This window comes from Symsagittifera roscoffensis, chromosome 1 (genome assembly GCF_963678635.1).
Source record: "Symsagittifera roscoffensis chromosome 1, txSymRosc1.1, whole genome shotgun sequence".
NCBI classification, from domain to species: Eukaryota; Metazoa; Xenacoelomorpha; order Acoela; family Convolutidae; genus Symsagittifera; species Symsagittifera roscoffensis.
The window spans coordinates 64,140,932-64,158,605 of NC_087062.1; the positions used below are offsets into that span (position 1 = coordinate 64,140,932).

A 17,674-nucleotide genomic window follows, 5' to 3' on the forward strand; every position below is an offset into this window, starting at 1 on the left:
AAACAAAAAAGTTTCCTAAATTCGGCAGAGCGCACGCATAATATCGTTTTTGACGGCAAAGCGCACGTATATATAGCTGATAATTTTTTAAACCAGGCTAAAATTTTAGTTGACCTAAATATAAAGTTTTATTCAGTCCCTAAGAACGATGGAAATCCGGTGTGATAAAAAAGGGAAGCAAACAATTTATCAAAAAATCCGTTCCCAAAAAGTTCGGCAGAACGCACGTATTAACTTTTTTCGGCAGAAAGCACTCTATAAATATTGTAACTTCGGCAGAGCGCACCCGACTAAGATTTTCTTCGTTTTCTGTTTCACAGTCTGATATTTAGGTTTCAATGCATAGAACGGAGTTAAAAACCTCACATCAATAAGCGTTTATGTCCAAATGTTTCAAGCACATTAACGCATGGCCCTCGGAATAGTCAAATTTGTTGACTTTTTGAATCTTTTCAAATTTTTCTCAAAAATTAACCTCCCAAAATCGTGCTGAGGTTGTGGGTTTAATGGAGACAAGGAGAAGTGAGAAGCTCTCATGCATTAGCGATATTTTTTTCCGAAGCTACCGGAAATATTTCTACCGAATTTCACAAGAATATATGTTTTTTGTATATGTTTATATGTATGAAAAATTATGTTTTTTTTTGCAAAACAAAAAGTATTAAAATTTTCCAAAGTGTCTCAAAAAAATAAAATAAAAAAATCCTTGCACTTTCATAATACCTGTTTTTATCAAACAGGAATTCTAGGCAAACAAGCCAGGCAAGACGAAAATGAAACTTGACGAGGTAAAATTTCAAATTTTTAAGAACTTTAAATAATTTGAAAAAAAATATGAGAGTATAGTGTGTCGCGTGATTTTCGAGTGTTCCCAGCAATGTTTCAAGTTACCAATGTTTCCTACAAATATACGTCCTAAATAAGTAAATCTTCATTTCGTTCACCAAAATTTAGATGTCTTATATTTTAGTATAAAACGAGTAGTTGAAAAAAGTTAGAATTAATAAAATGAACTCTAAGCAAAAACAAAATTCAAGTTCACCACAAACTTGTGGTAGAGGTTAGTTTTAGGGGCCCAGTGGCCCTCAAAATGACGTCAAATAAACCATCGAGCAACTCATTGTCAAGAATCTTGTGAGAAGACGCATTCAAAGCCATATAGGTTCTGTCCAAATCACAAAGAATTATCTCGTTATTGTACAATAGGTTCAGACTACGCAATTCGTTGTACAGCGAGTCGAAACCTTTATGGACTAAAATACAGTGCTGGTGAGACAACAAATATTGGGGTGGCTCTCCCGTTATTTTCATCCGTTCTATCATCGAGATGTAGATTCCAGGGTATGAGCCGGTTATTACATGCACCGCCCACTTGCCATTAGCGGGGTCGTTTATAGTGTGTCGCGTGATTTTCGAGTGTTCCCAGCACCTGTCTGAAGGGGGTTGCGGCTGTGGTAGACCGGTTGGGGGAGGTGGAAGGGCTGAAAACTGGGGATGATTTAGAACATAAAAATGGTATATCGAATTATCAAGTTCACGGAAAAAAAACGAACAAAATTTGAACTTTATGTGAATACAAACCTTTCTATCTGAATTTTCAGGCTGCTACTCTATCGCTTGTGAAAATCAAGATGCAGTACTTTAACAATATTTCAAGCTATTCTTTGAAATTAGTCAATTAGCTATTCTTTTAATCAAGGTGGGACCGGCTGGGCTGCGGCAAAATGGATGATATCTCCCTCCCCCAAGGTTGGTCCTGCAGAGAGCAGGACCGGGGGCTAATAAAAAACGAGATAATCTATTACCAGTGTTAATGGAGAAAATTATTTTTAAAGCAAGCAAGCGTACCTGCCATACTAGAGATTTTGGGCATGCTTTGCCCGGTGCTTTTGAAGCTAGGAAAAGGACTGTTAGAGATAGATGGTGCCGCCGGACTAATCACTGCCACGTTTGGCTGAAAACACGAGGCCGGAATCAAGTAAGTCGGCAACTGTGACGGAAACACAGACCCACTACCTCCTAAACTATTGAGCGAACTTGGTGTGTTGTTTCCTACTGGTTGGGCAGCGTCGCCTGACAGTGAAACCAGCTTAGAAGTTAAAGCTGAAGCAGAGGCTGTGTGATTAAGCGGTGGAGACTTGCTCGGAGTCAAATTAGCCGATTTATCTCCAGCGGCCGAAATCAGAGAGCGACTGGGTGAGATCCGTGAGCCTATATTGAAGTGAGGTGAGTTCATGGCATTTGTCGGCCTGTCGACTGACGGACTAGCGAACATGTGACTAGTCTCTGGACGACTGCTCTTCATGGCGAAGTCCAACTTCTGGTATCTAAAGTGGAAAATTTGCAGTCTGTGAAGATTTCAGCTCATTGGAAATCGAACATTCTTACAACACGATTCTGATATTGATCTGATGAATTAGTTTTCATTATCAATCGTGACCATATGATTAGACCACTCAGACAAAAACTGCGGATATTTTTTCTTCAAAAAGTCTTGGAATAATCTGTTGATCTGATGAACATACTCACCTAGAGCATGGTGGAAAATGTTTGATTGCATTCGATGTTCCGTAACTCATTTCCTGGTACTTCGCAATCTTACTCTTTAACAGTTTATCTGACAAAGATTTTCCCTGGTCTGAAAGTTGCACGAAGAGTTGTCTCGAATCCACATGGACTAGTTTACAATCTAGAACTATGTCTTGATATTCGTCAATTTCAGTTTTCGCTTCTGGAACCCATCGTAATGTAGATCCACTGGGAGCCAGACGTGCTAAGGACACCTAGAAATTGACAAACCATTTTATCAGAATATTGAACTTATCGATCATTTTTTACTTTCTCCAACAATTTTATCTATGATACAACATACTAGGATCCAGGATTTACCGAAAAATTAAAACAGAGGCAAAGCTGAGCAGCGCACCAATTGCGACACGAATATGAATGACTATGATTAAAATGAAACGGAAAAAAAATGGGAAAAAAATTGACAAAATTATTTTGTCAATACGAAGTTTCAACAAAAGACCAAAATATCCAGAACAAAATTGCCTTCATCATTAGAAACGATAGAAAGAGCTTTGGGAATGTAAGAAAGAAATCAAACTTTCGAAAACAGTCATTTCTGCGGAACTAAGCCGACGAAATTAAGCAGACCGATAAGAATCTAAATTAGCCGAAAGTTTTTTATCTGCAAGAAAAACAGTTCTCGAGTGGAATTAAACTCCCGGGCTTTGTCATCTAAAGCACGAGGGTTGCAGCAACATGGAAGTAAGCTGAATCTTCAAAAACTCAGGCTACGGGAACTATGACGACGAAAATAAACAGATAGCTCGAAAAAGCACAAAAACACTAGTTTGCAAAACCAACAGGTCTCAAGCAGTTGTGTCACCTCTACGCCAGATGGTTGATTGAATTTGAAATAACAATTACCAAGGTGTAACAAAGCCGAAAATACCTGAGCAGAAACCTTTGAAAAAAATTCCAAAAACTCTTAGCTAATAAAAAAGAAATTATGCCCCTTATCATCTCGGAGCATCAGCACGCACACAAAAACTTTTTTCGATTTCCAAACCACGCATTAGGAGGCCGCTAGGTCGATACAAATTAAGTCGTAACTTATTAAGCAGATAAAAAAAACATAAAACGAAAAAAAAATTGCAAATCGAGTTGGTAAAATTACAACCAATGTAGAAACCAATTTTAAGTCGGCCGGATTTTTAAAATGCCAAACATTTAAAGCAGCTACAGTGAAAATTGTTTACAGCAAAAAAACTATTCTTAAATGTGGCAACTAAGCCGACAAAACATAAGCAGACAAATAATAGGCGTGGAAAAATAATTTTTGAGGCGTGGAAAAAATTTGATTGAATATGCATATACGCCGTTTCTATTCATAATTTAGAAGGCTGAGACTAAAAATTCCTGCAAAGAGCAAGTGTTTAAGGCGCCGTAACAGATGTCTAGCATAAACTTTAATTTATTAATAGGTTTTTAGGGTGACCTTTGGTAAATAAAGGCGATAAATTACTGAAAATTTAGAGCAAAAAACCCATACTTGGCTCACCTGAATCGCTTGCATTGGAAGTTGAATAAAATCTTCATGGAGAGCCAAAATGTCATTGCAATCAATCTGATCTTCATTTCCATAATCAACATACAAAACCACACATTTTTTCGAAGCTGTTAAAACATTCAAAATGATGGCTCTGTAATGTAGAGTTTCGTATTTTGCCACACAGCACTGACCGATCGAGAAAAACGTGTCGCTCACTTCGTAAAGATGTTTTCGACTCTCGTCGTTGTAAAGGGCACTCATTCGTTGGTTCAAATCGTCTAAGCTAGACGAAAACTCCTCGCCGCAAATCTGCACTACAAGATTAGAAGGGTTTTCACAATGAGCTAAATACACTTTAGAAATGATGTCAGCTGAAAACTCGATTTTTGCATACTCGTAATATGAAGTAATCGGTTTATCGAGGGGTTCGCTTATTTTTGTTATCGGAAACCCCATAGATGTTAGACCTCCAAGAGGGTTGCTACCAATGACCAAATTAGATGTCATAACTTGGGTTGGAATTGTCTTTGAGACTTCGTCTGCCGCACTCGGAGCCCATGGACTTTCACTAGGCACTGCTGGATTTACTGGGACTGGTGACGGGAACTGATTTGTAGATGCGGTTAAAACAGGTGGCGGTACTTTCTCCGGTAGAGGAATAGCTCCGTCCAGCTTCATGAATGTCGAGTTGGTGGCGTCCACCCAGAATCTAATGACATTTCCAAGTTCATTTGACATGTACTCTTGGACGTTTGAAAACCCCAGTTGCGGCATCGCATGATACGACAGAGAGTAGCCGAACGTGTGTTGAAACTCTCCTTCGAACTCATCTAGCGGCTGATCTGTGGGGTTTGCATGTAACAACGTCAGAACATTGTTGCGGACTAGTTCTGGGGTTAAATTGGTGGGCGGGACAAAAGGCGCTTGGCCATTACCATTGAAGTTCTTGTCATTCCTGCGAAACATTCGTGATCATAAAACTTTGCAGTTTACAAGAGCGAACTTCATTTTACTGTGAACTCCAAACTCGCTATAATTCAAACTTAATTATAATTCCGATAGAGCAGTTGATATTTCAGGTTGGTACTTCAGATTGTTAGATGTACTTTACAATTTAAAATCTCAGAAGAGGTCGATCTAGAATCACGAGTTGGACCATTTAAAGCACTAGCCGTCCCTGTGTCAAGTTGAGATAGACAAGATTGTCGTTCATTTAAACAAACTTACCGGGAGTCCAAAGGTTTCTTGCTTTTAGACCTCGTCGCACCTTCACTTGCAATTCTGCAGTCTGAAATGACAATTACTTATTCTACATATTATTTTAAAGATCATTTGACTAAAATGCAAAATACTGTGCTTCGCAAGTATTTTTGGAGCAACACTTAGATCTCGCGAGGAACAACAATTTGGAACAACAATTTGATCTCTTTAAGGAACATAATTAAATAAAGCCAGCATAAGAAACCATAAAATACAAAATCTCCTGTCACATTTTAAACACAAGACTCGACGAAAAAAATGAGGTGGAAAGAAATTTTCTATCCTTATTTTTTCCGTTATGGTACCATTTTAGGAACACCCGAAATTCGTATACCACAACATTTTTTTTCAACATCTTTTTTTGAACAATTACCTGCATCACTACATGAATACTTCAAAAGAATTTTGAAAGAAATTTAATTGAATTTTAAATTTCAATGAAATTCGTTTACCAGTCACTTGCTCGTTTATCAGTGAACGAGTGAAAAAAACATGATTTAAGTCGGTGCTGTGGCAACCAAACCGATAAAAATAAGCAAACAAACAGCAGTACGACAATTTTTTACGAACAGAAAATTCTTTAATTTGCATAAAAAACAGATCCTTTTTCGCCCAGGCATTCACGTTATCTCTTCGCCATTTAACCAGCTCAAGAGGCTGAATTTTAATTGAATAAGATACAAGCTATCAACTGATTCAGTGATTCTGTTACACAAATTGGTAAACCTGAAAAAAAACTAAATTCAGATTTGATAATAATGCTAATCACTGGCGTAATGTAAAGCCAATCAAATTAAACAAAACTATAACTTGCCGATTTTCTGTCCTCCCAAGTCATTGCCATGAGTGCCGTCCACAGCCGCACGCGCATTCTTCTCATTCGTGTACTGGACAAATCCGAAGCCCTTGTGTATGGACAGGCCAGTGATGGGTCCAAACTTCTTGAACATCTTGTGGAGCTGCTCCTGCGTCACAGTCTCTGTTCTCAGGTTGCCCACAAACACACGCGAGTCTGCTAGCACAGGGTTGTTCGTGTTAAAAGAAATATTGGCGAGAGCTCCTGATTTCGGTTTCATCGCCATCTTTGTTAGCATAATCAAACCTGAAAAGAAATAAATTTCAATTAAATCTCACAAAAGCAAGTACAATTTAAAGTTAATATTCGGTACGAATCAGTATTTCTAACAATTATGACGAACGGAGAAAAACTTCATTTCGGGAAGGTTAAAGGCTACCTTCAGGCGCGGATATAGGATTTTATCTTGAGGTCGGATTATCAAAGATTCAATCCAAACCCAATGCTGGCTACCTTAGTTTCTCCAAAAAGACTAGAATAATTTCTTCAGAATGGACACCTTAATTGTTATACAGACTACTTCATTGATTCAGAGCCAAAAATGGTAAGTAAAATTATACTGAAATCAAGTTAATCAGAACAGGTGCCTCAGTGTCTATGCTACACGCCCCTTTTATCTCTACTGTCTACTTGAAAGTGTTTCCAGGGAGCATAAAACAGTCGCATCACAAGACACATTTGCACGCAACATCGCCAAAAAACAAAAGACTGGTAAGTGCAATTTGATTCTTTAATAGGACCAAATTATTAAACCACCCACAAATAGCAGCTGTTATTTATTTGGTTACTGGTGACGACCAAAGCTTGCTTTAAAGTCTGATAATATCTGTTTTGATTGGACATAAACATAGTAAAAGACTTCAGATAAAAAAAATTAAAACGCATTTGTACACCTGAATAAAATAAAAGCACGTAACAAGCTTATTGCAATCCAAGACAAACATTTGACAAAACGAACACACAAAGCTGGCTCAAAAGTCATTGTGCACCATTTGAACCAAAAACAATGTTTATTGTCCGGATTAAACATGAGAAACGAGGCCAGCGTTACTTTAGCATGAAGATTTGCTAATAATACAACTACTTCTCTTTTCAATCTGAGAGGTAGTGAAGCGGTCTTAACGTCAAGATGCAGAGCCTCGGAGTATCTGTTACGTTTCTGGAGAGTTTTATTCGGGAAAGCTTAACAGTTATCAGACCGAAGACCGAGGAGGGTTCCCAACCTGTATTGAGTGAGGCAGCCAGCATGAATGAGCCCAGAGATCAAGGGGTGAAGGAACCAGTGCACATGAACATGTTTGAGCTGATCGAGAAAGTTGTGAAGCCTCAGACAGCGACGAAACAATCGCGGTTTGTTGAGCTACACCACGGAAAGGTCAGTTTTAGTTCTGAGAACAACTTCCAGTACCCATCAAGCTTTTCTGATTCTTGTGCTGCAACTTTGACTAGCTCTTAAGATGAAGCTGTCACCTTTCAATAACCTTTGATCTGATATTTTCCCTAACTTTTCACTACCAATCAGCTATGTCTGTTTCTATTCGCTCTTATACCTCACAACTTAATCTAACTGTAAAATTTGTTTAAAAAACTATCTGATCTTTAAGGTCGACCCTGGTGGGAAACCATATGTCAAAGAGGCCAACATATTCGTGTCTTACCCATGGAGTGCCGATGTCATAGAAGTTATGCAATGCCTGCTAGACTTCGCCGCACGAAACCCTCTAGGAGCGGGAAAAGAGTGCTACTTCTGGATGGACTGTTTTGTCATCAATCAGCACTCCGTCAAAACCAATATGAGCCCAGATAGCCTCGAGGACTACATGGACAAAACCATCCGAGGATGCGGACACATGGTGCAAGTAAGATGATCGACTTATTGCTCGGGATTGATTTGGGACTTTTCTCTTACACCTATTAACTTGTCAATAAAAGAACTGTTATACAAGCGTCCGCTTTCTTATTTCAGAGCTTAAATGCCAAAATCAACACATCAAGCTTATCAATAAAGGATTTCGTGGAGTCCCACAATTGAGATAAGAGTTGAAAAGGAGCCACGCACAATTTGCGATTCAAAAACGAATGACTATGATTACTTGCAAATGAAGCGACAAATCAAAAATAAACTTAAAAAATCGTTTTTGGTTCAAAAAATTAGAAAAATCTTATGACACATACTTCCACTTTAAGAAATTTTACGTAACCATTCTGAATGTAAGAAATCAGCTGAATCTTCAAAAAAACCCGTTCTGCGCTGAACGAAGCCGCAGAACTTAAAATAAGCAGAGAGACGACAGTCTATGTGATTTTTACTCTTTAAAACCCAGAACCTTTGTTTAAAAACAAATTTTAAACAATTTGCGCAATTTGTTGCAGATTTTATCCTTCTTAAACTTTGTCGGGCTGTGTAAGAGGCTTCTTGTGATATAATTTTCTTACCAATTAACAAAGTAGTTTCGGCGTAATTCTTGATTAATTGAAAAAAAATGACCCATATTTGGGGTAAAATTTTGGTTGAGAGTTACGGAGAAAAAAATGCACCATAATAATTCTGATGAAATTCTAAGCCACTTTTGTTCTCTTCACTTTTTGTCTAATCTTAACCTAATTTGAGAAAAACGTTTAGTTCGTTTTGTCGGGATGCTTTAAATCAGCACTGTACCATTTCAGGTACTCACCAAGTGGACGTCTCCGGTTGCTTTCAAACGCCTCTGGTGTGTTTTTGAATGCTTCATCGCCGAAAAATGCGCAATACCAGTTTTCTTCGTACAGCCCCAAGAGGAAGAAAAACTATTGATTAGGTGCCTCCTCGAAAAAGGCATTGGTTCATCGAACCCTATTGCTAACCAGTACTTCAAAGTGGACTCCCGAAAAGCAGCTGCAACTCTAGCAGATGACAAAAAGGTCCTTGAGGATGCCATTGAAATGTACATCGGGTATGGAAAACTGAACGAAGTCATCAAACAACAATTGCGCAACTATCTGACAGACACTTTAAAACGAACAATTGCAGATGAAAAAGAAATAAACGAGGATCCAGTACAACTGGCGCATCATGGGAGCCTGATTCTCTCTCTTGGCATTTCAGACACTACCTATTTGATAGATCTGTTCCAGAAATGTCTCAAGATGTTTGAAGAAATGGGAAAAGACCAGTGGAATCCAGACACTGTCATGTGCTACACAAACCTCGGTAGCGTTTGCCGCGAGGGCAACTTGACTGACGAGGCACTCCAATACTTGTTCCAGGCACTCGAATTAGAGCAAAAACGCATTGTGGTCGAAAGACGGAAAGTGAGTACGGTTCTGGCCGATATCTACTATCAAATTGGGGGCACTTACATTCAGAAAGGCAAGTACAGAGAGGCTTTGGATGTTCTCTTGAACGCCAATGAGATTTACGAGCAGCTAGACGAGGAACCTGAACAGACCATGAAGACTCAAAGGAAAGTTGCGGCGATCTACAACAAGATGGGGTTGTACCAGGTCGCCAAGAAAGTGTTCTCTGACATAATTGAGTTTGCATCTGATCAAAACTCAATTCCAGTTGCACTTGCTCGTTTGGAAATGGGTAATGCCAACTAAAATTAGGTTGAATTCGTTCTTTAACAAGAGAAAATTAAGACAATGATATTTTCAGCTGATGTTTTGGTGAACGAAGGAAGTCACTACTTTGGAGCTCTCGAAGTGACAAAGGCTATAGAGGTCCTTGTCGAATTCCTTGGGAACGAGTCTACTTTGGTAGTTGAGGCCTACAACAAGAGGGGAGAGATTTATAGACAGCAAGGAAAGCTGGAACAAGCCCGAGCAGATCAACTGAAAGCGCTTGACGCGTTGCAGCACATATATGGAAAAGATCATCCCAAAACAGGTAGCCTTTTCTTGTTTTATGTTTCGGATCGCCTTTCCCTGCGGTTTGAAAAGCCTAAGCAATAGATGATTTTGCGCGCGTTTTTCATTTAACAAAAAAAAAACATTTTATTCTACCAAAAACGATCAAACTTTAACAGTAAAATAGAGACTAGAAGATTCGGCTTGTTTTACTATAGCATAATATCTTGTTTTATTCGCGTATTTAGGACGCACGCTGGGATATTTGGCGTCGATCAAGAACTCAATGGGTGACTTTGAGGGATCCCTCGATGGGTTCTTCACTGCACTGGATGTTCTGAAGGGGTTCAGCACGGAAGACATGTCAGAGGAGATTGCGAAAGTTAATTGCAGCTTGGCAGGAGTCTATCTCAAAATGAACAAACACGATAATGCATTGGAATGCCTAACAACTGCACTCTCGATAAGGTTTCACAAAAAATCTAACTGTCTCGTGGCTGATTGAAATTCCAGAAACATCCATAAAGCCTAGGACTAATAAATTATTCTTGTCTACATTTCTTATGAGCTTTTTGACAAAATGTGAAACTCAGAAAGGTAGAAAATTTGGTTGCTTATCTTCAAGTTAATTTGCACAAAATTACAAGTAGATATTTGAACGTTTAGGTCAAAATTAGTGGGCGAGGAGCACCCAGATGTGTCGCCAATCTTCTTTGACATTGCCAAATGCCATATTGGAATGTTTGAGCGAAAAGAAGCCATTACATTTTGCGGGAAATGTCTCGAAATTGAGCTGCGGTCTTTAGGAGATAAACACCCTCAAATAGGTGCGGTACTCGCTACTACATTTCTGTTTCTATCATACATTTTCATTCAACACTTACACGGGCAAAAAATGGCAAAAGGAAACTAGAAACTTTAAAAAAAAAAACTATTAGTTAGGTTTCCACACGAATTTCGCAAAAAGTTAAAGCAAGCTCAACGGAAACTCGCCACAAATAAAAAACTAAGCCAACTGACAGTTGGGAAAGAGCAATGAACGCAAGGAAACAGAAAAAAAAAACTGAATTGTTTTGAAAAAGAAAGAATTTTAGAAAGAAAAAATATATGCCCTTAAAGCTCTTCGAACTTCACGAACAAGTTATGATTGGTGCTCTTTTGATAAAATTAACCCACTTTGAGAAAAGTGGAACAATAGGTAAACAAATTTTTTCGCTGGGAAATCTGATAAATTTCTTTTTCGAAATTAGAAGTCGATCACGTTTTTCGTGACCTTTACACTGTTTTTGTTCGATAGTGGAGTTTGCCTTCCTTTAAAAAAAAGAAATGAAGTGAACTTAAAAATAAATGAAGTCAAGGGGCGCAACATTAAAAAAATGAGCGTGAACAAACTTTAAGATTTTTCCTAAAAACAAAAAAAATCACCAAGACCTATAAAAGAGAACTGACTACGATCATTTCTCATAAAAGACGCTAGAGAGTCTCTAAAAACGCTAGAAAACTTTTTTTTGACATTTTGTTCCCTTCCTTGATCGAGTTTCTTTGAATTCGAGTTTTGCTTGCCTTACAGCTATCTAGCCTCAATTTTTAATTACAAAACTGTAATCTAACGCGCTCGCCGCTGCAGCATTACTGTCCATCTTTAACTGCGACAATTTATCAATAATAAATGCTTTTTGCATCAATGTATCAATGTTTATTCGAGTCTTCTGATGGTACTGCTTTCAGGAACTAGCTTTTGTTTGCTGGGCGATCTGTACAAGGAACATAAGAAATACATTCCAGCATACGAAGCATACAACAATGCTTACCAAATATGGTCACACACGTTGAAGCCCAATCATCCCCATTTGGCTAAACTGAAATCGACCATTGACGAGACTCTTGTGTTGGTGAACGCAAAAGAGAGAAGACGACAAGGTATACAATTTTCATCAAAAAGTCTTCTTCTCTTCATAACAAAATATAGAAACACATGGCCAAAAAAGTCTTCTCTCTTCATAACAAGATATAGTAATACACGGCCAAAATTGTTCTTATAAGACGCTACCGAATTACAAACGCAATATCTTTTATGATTTTATACCTTTCTCGTAATATAGCACTTCCTCGTAGGTTTACAAAAAAATAAGTTGGGAAAAAACTTTGAGGGCAAATGAACATTAATGATAAAATGCGCATGAACTAATTCAACATCACATTAAAATTATTTTCATCATTTCAAGGTTCAGAATGGAAAGATCAGGTAACCTATATTGAAAAAAAAACCAAAATAATCAAAATTTTCAGAAGTTTGACTCGAATGAAGATGAATCGGGAAAACATGTCGAAAGAAACAGTTGCCAGCATTAAATTAAAATTAAGACAACAATTATCAAGAGGTAACTAAGCAGAAAATACTTGGGCAGACGCCTGTTGAATCAGAAAATGTTTTAAAAACTTTGAGCTATAAAAATCTGATTTTGCCTTCAAGCAAGGCAATGCGAGGCCACTAAACCAATACAACATACGCCGAAATTATTTAGACCTAAAATGTTCAAAGCAAAAAAAGATAATAAAGAGGAAAAATTAGTAGCTGGTTCATGATAACTGGGATTAGAATGCAAAAACTGGTAGCTAGAAATTGATTTTCTTATACAGTATACCGATGAAATCTGTAAATACAAATGTTAACGGGTAAAAAAATCATAGCGCCCTTTTGCAATACCCTTGCTTATTTTGAAACGAGAAAAAAACCAAGTTTTACCACAGGCGAAGCTGTAACTTCGCAAACATCCACAGGAAAGCGGCATAAGGGAGCTTTAAAATGCACAAAACACAAAATTTGCATGTAATCTTTTGGAATGTAAAAATCTACAGGCAACCACGCAAACTTTGAAAGTAAAAAATTGGATCGTACAAAACCAAGTTGTGTGTAAATAGGGCATTTTAAAATATTTCGCGATCAACATGAAATTGAAATGTTATCAAATGTTGTATGAAGCAAATCGTTTTAAGGTTCATTTGATGAGTGAAATAGCATCAAAAGTGTTAACTTATTAGTAATCATTTTTCACATGCTATTAAAATAACCATGGTTCAAGACATGCAAAAAGAACACCGCCAAATCTAAGGCACTAATATTTGGTACTTAGCTTAGAAAAATGTTGCCTTGTAGCATCACACTACGCTTCGCTGGTGTAAATAGAGGGCGAAGCTGTATTTTTTATTACTCCCCATTCAGAAAAAAAAACATTTGCCACTACAAAGACAATACAAGGCAAAAACAAAACAAAGAAGAAAAGTTTCGTGAAGTTAACAAAACAAAGAGCAAGTGTTTTCTGATGTTCTCCTAAGTTCTGAAGTTACTGAAATTGTGATCAGGTTGTGCGTTGTACCAAAGTAATAGTTCAAGCAGTCATGATATCATAACTAAATCATAAACATAGCCAATCGAAGATCGGAAAAGAGTAATATACACAGGTAAACAAAAAAACCACTGACGTTCTAGAAAAAATCTCAACTTTCGAATTTCAAAGAAAAAAATATATGCCCTTTAAGCTCTTTGAGTTTCGACAACAATTTATGATGGGCGCTTTTTTGATAACATGAACCCAACTAGAGAAAACCGGATCAATAGTTAAATTTTTTATTCCGCTGGAAATCTTAAAATTAAATTCCACTTTCGAAACTACAAAATCCTTCACGTTTTTTTGCTCTTTTTCCACGTTTGTATTTGGAGAGTGCTATTTACATCCTTTTCAGCAGATGAAGTTCAATTGAACTCAAAAAATGCATATATATCTGAGTGCATTCATAAATGCATCAAAATGTATGAATGCACATCTGTAGTTATTAGAGACTTTTCCTAAAAAAAATTCAGCAAGACCTATAAAAGAGTCTTGACAACATTCATTACTCTAAACAACAAAAGCAGTACAGAGTACAAATACACAAAGAATTACCATAGAACAACTAAAAACAAGAAATCAGACACACGCTTACACATTTTGAACAGACTGGCGCGAAAAAACGTGAACGATTTCTAGTTTCGAAAGTGGAATTTGCTTTTTAGATTTCCAGCGGAATAAGAATTTTATCTATTTATCCAGTTTTCTCTAGTTGTGTTCAAGTTATCAAAAAAGCGCCACTCATGAATTGTTCTAGAAATTCAAAGAGCTTAAAGGTCATCTATTTTTTCTTTGAAATTCGAAAGTTGACACTTTTTCAAGAAGTCAGTGTTTTTTTAATGTTTACTTGCGTTCATTACTCTTTTCCAATCTTCGATTGGCTATCTTTATTTGGTAGCAAACATTAACAGAAAGCTTTTGACAGACAAACAGCAAATTGGAGAAACTTAAAAAACTCAATCAGATACTTATATTAGCAACTTTTTACCAGCGGTCATCATTGTACTTATTTTGAGGCGCAAGCAAAAAACATTACTAACACACAGCTGGAAAATAGTCAAACTTGTTTGAACTTCTTGAACAACTTAGAACTGACACAATTTGATAAAACTAACTCAATTTGAGAAAACATGATCAATAAGTAAGACTTTCAGTCCGTTGGGAAATCTGAAATATAAAATCCGCTTTCGAAACTAGAGGTCGATCACATTTTTCGTGACTTTCACACTTTTTTTCGGAAGTAGCGTTTGTCTTCCTTTCAACAAAAGAAATGACGTCAACTTAAAAACAAATCAGAGTCAAACTGCAAAAAAAAATCAAATTTGAACGAACAAATTTTAAGTTTTTTTCCTGAAAAAAATCACAGCCTATATAATAGCAATCACTACATTTATGATTCTTAAAAACCACCTTTTATTAAATCTTAAAACCATTTTAAACTTCAAAAAACGCTAATTTTCCCGTTGAAAATACAACTGCCTCTCACGAGAAAGCGGTAAGCTTTTTTCTTGTTTAAATTTTATGCTCACTCGGTCAATTGAGTTTTTGAACAGAGTAACGCATAACTGCTAAACTTGACACAGAGGCAAAGCTTCGTTTCGCACACACTAGCGATAACACGACAAAAAGCGGCTCTATAAAGTGCAATAAGAAAAATTAGAAATAAGACTCGAATTAGTAAACACTAGCTAAAAAGATAGTAGAGAACAGATGCTATGCAATTTCCAATGTTACAGCGAAATTTCCAATTAAGTGAACACTTCTAATGAACACTTTATCACTTCTAATGAACAGGTTCGTAATAATTCACTTAGCTGAACGCAAGTGTAATAAGTTTAACAACTCTAGTCACAAACAACTAAAAACCAATATCGTATAAGGATAAGAAAATAGTTACTAAAAAAACATTTCGAAACTATGTCAACAAGTTGCATATGTATCGCAAATGTAACTGCTCTTTACTACTTTTCACTAAAAATATAAATTTTAGAGCTCATGGAAGCCGCTAAGCCCTCAATGAGAAGTCAAATCAAAATGAGTGGAATGTTGAAACCTACTGCCCATTCTGTGTATTACGCTGTCGCCAAACTGTATGATGGCCATGAGCATTCAAAAGAAGCCGTTGCAATGTAAGTTCAAACCCCAATTCACTATAAATTCGAAGTAACTACAGATTCGATAAAGCTCAAAACTTATGAGACTGTTTTTAGGTACCGTAGGTTCCTGAAAAGTGTTCAGTATGCACTTCCAACCGAGCATCCCAGAGTTGTTACAGCCAAAAACAGGATACGAGACATAAATCAGCCAGACCTGCAACAGGAATCTGTGATGCAAAAGCCACGATTTTACAATGAACCTCAGTAAAAATATCTTTCACTTACTTTAGTTTGCCTTAAATTCATATAAATACTTCTGTAGTTTAAACCTATGTACAAAAAATTGACGTGAAATTATTTTCCTTATTTTTTCTAAGGCTGAGCTGCGATTGCGGAAATATATAAATTCCCAACGGAACCAAAGTTAAAACAATCAAAAATATTAAATCAAATTTTGAGACAGCCTCATTTAAACTTCCTAAGAATCCATGGAGCATCATCATTACGAAGGGCAGACTTTTTGAGTCAAGTAATAAAAAACAGCTCATACAAAAACATATCGTTAGCAGTTGGAATAACGTTAAAAGCACGTTAATTGTTCCGACCATTGTGCACAAAAAAGAATAAAGTTAATTTTAAAAAAAAACTTTTTTTTTGCTTTTAAGAATATGATCGAAACATACTTTGCTACTTGCACATAAACCGGCAATCCTTGTTTTATTCTATTTTTAAAAAGATTTAAGGATAAACTTTTCGGCTAAGCAAGCCAAACTTAATGTGGCAATACAAAATATAGGCCTTCGTTGTAGGCATAATAATACTTGACTTTGAAACACCGATATATTTTTCAAAAGTAATCCAGCCATTCTCTAATAAATAAATAAATAAATAAATAAAAAAGTCTTAATTCAAATCAGTAAAGTACAACTGATTAACAAATACATTTACAAATTGTAGTTTCTCATGGAAAATCAATTAGAATCTGAAATTTCATTCCGGTCAAATGGTTCGTAGCAATATCAGTGATTTGTATGCGAAGATATAGAACCGTACTAATAGCGCTTACATTCCGAGATTTGTCCCAATAAACAAAAGAGGCTGGAAAATTCTCGAATTTTAAATTTTCAAAAATTCGAATTGTGACGTTACATTTCTGAGAATTGCTAAAACTGCCATTTTGAGCCAAAAAACAGAAGAATACAGAAAACAGCTGAAATAGCAAGAGACAGTCGGTAGAAGACATAGACAAAACGAAGCTTCTTATCGTGACGATCACGCCCGATAAGACAGCTAATTAGAGACAACAGACGGAAAGGAGGCTTCAGTGGGGAAGAAGAAAAGAGCAGTACCCTCCAGTGCCACGATTAACGACATTGTTACAGTGAAATCACGGAAGCGGAGGCTCCGCCCCCCAGAAACAGTATATGACGAAGGACTAAAAAGAACTGACTTTTTAGCTACTCTGATGCCATAAACCTTTGAATTAACACCTGTATTAATTGATATTTTAGAATATGAGTAGCTAGAAAGAGGAAAGGGTCAATCCATCTCCAATGGATTTAATATAGAACTGCCATCGAAAACATAGTAAAATAGGATATTCGAGCCGTGTTTTTAAAAGCAATCATGTAGTCTGAGGATACGGGACCCAGATATGTGGTTGTGTTCGCATGTAAACGGAAGCTGACTAAAAGTCGTTTAACTGATGGCCTGAGAATAGTAACCTTTTACTTAGCCCTAGACAGACCAGATAATCAACTGGCTAGGTCGAGACGGTGAAAAACGAGTAGAATGTAGGTAACTTACGCCGGCCAGTCGTTAATAGATACTTTTTCTACGCTCCGTCACTGTGTAGTATTTGGGCGAATACTACATAGACGTTTTTATGGCGCTCCTGGGTGGGATAAGGCATAAGACAATCATGATCAGCAAACGTTTCAGCGACGAACCCTCCGCTCCGGACGTAAGCCCGAGTTAGAGGCCTTAATTGCCTTTGTTGTACTAGGGGCAAGGTGCCGACCCTCCGCCTAGTACTATTTAGGTTTTTAACTTAGTTAAGACCTAAAATTCCGGGGCCCGGAGGGTTAGGTGGGAAGTCATGAGCCCGCTGATTGTGACATTTAACCAGAATGTATGAAAATGCAATTTCGTATTCGATTTTTTATCGACTAGAAAAGAACATCTG

The 17,674-nt window shown here is 37.1% G+C and overlaps 2 protein-coding genes across 2 annotated transcripts; one reads left to right on the top strand and one right to left on the bottom strand.

Annotated features, from left to right (window-relative positions):
- Positions 1–981: 981 nt before the first annotated feature.
- Positions 982–6,418, bottom strand: LOC134847629 (uncharacterized). The gene is made up of 6 exons (XM_063864780.1): positions 6,135–6,418; positions 5,288–5,348; positions 4,070–5,015; positions 2,530–2,783; positions 1,849–2,327; positions 982–1,481 (listed from the first exon to the last, which is right to left on the bottom strand). Exons 1-6 carry the CDS (start codon positions 6,412–6,414, stop codon positions 1,039–1,041), a joined length of 2,463 nt encoding a protein of 820 aa, XP_063720850.1. The 5' UTR covers positions 6,415–6,418; the 3' UTR covers positions 982–1,038.
- Positions 6,419–7,049: 631 nt separating this feature from the next.
- Positions 7,050–15,835, top strand: LOC134847623 (uncharacterized). Its single transcript, XM_063864769.1, has 9 exons — positions 7,050–7,551; positions 7,781–8,035; positions 8,844–9,744; positions 9,814–10,044; positions 10,253–10,472; positions 10,671–10,831; positions 11,733–11,924; positions 15,384–15,522; positions 15,604–15,835. Exons 1-9 carry the CDS (start codon positions 7,306–7,308, stop codon positions 15,755–15,757), a joined length of 2,499 nt encoding a protein of 832 aa, XP_063720839.1. The 5' UTR covers positions 7,050–7,305; the 3' UTR covers positions 15,758–15,835.
- Positions 15,836–17,674: the final 1,839 nt, after the last annotated feature.

Excerpts from the sequence above, each read along its gene's own strand:
- LOC134847623 (XM_063864769.1), top strand. The coding sequence starts at position 7,306 with ATGCAGAGCCTCGGAGTATCTGTTACGTTTCTGGAGAGTTTTATTCGG. Across the intron at positions 10,473-10,670 it reads ACAACTGCACTCTCGATAAG|GTCAAAATTAGTGGGCGAGG; the intron begins GTTTCACAAAAA and ends TTGAACGTTTAG. Across the intron at positions 15,523-15,603 it reads TCAAAAGAAGCCGTTGCAAT|GTACCGTAGGTTCCTGAAAA; the intron begins GTAAGTTCAAAC and ends GACTGTTTTTAG.
- LOC134847629 (XM_063864780.1), bottom strand. The coding sequence starts at position 6,414 with ATGCTAACAAAGATGGCGATGAAACCGAAATCAGGAGCTCTCGCCAAT. Across the intron at positions 5,016-5,287 it reads AAGAAACCTTTGGACTCCCG|GAATGACAAGAACTTCAATG; the intron begins GTAAGTTTGTTT and ends AATGTTTCGCAG. Across the intron at positions 1,482-1,848 it reads CAAAATCTCTAGTATGGCAG|CCCTTCCACCTCCCCCAACC; the intron begins GTACGCTTGCTT and ends CCCAGTTTTCAG.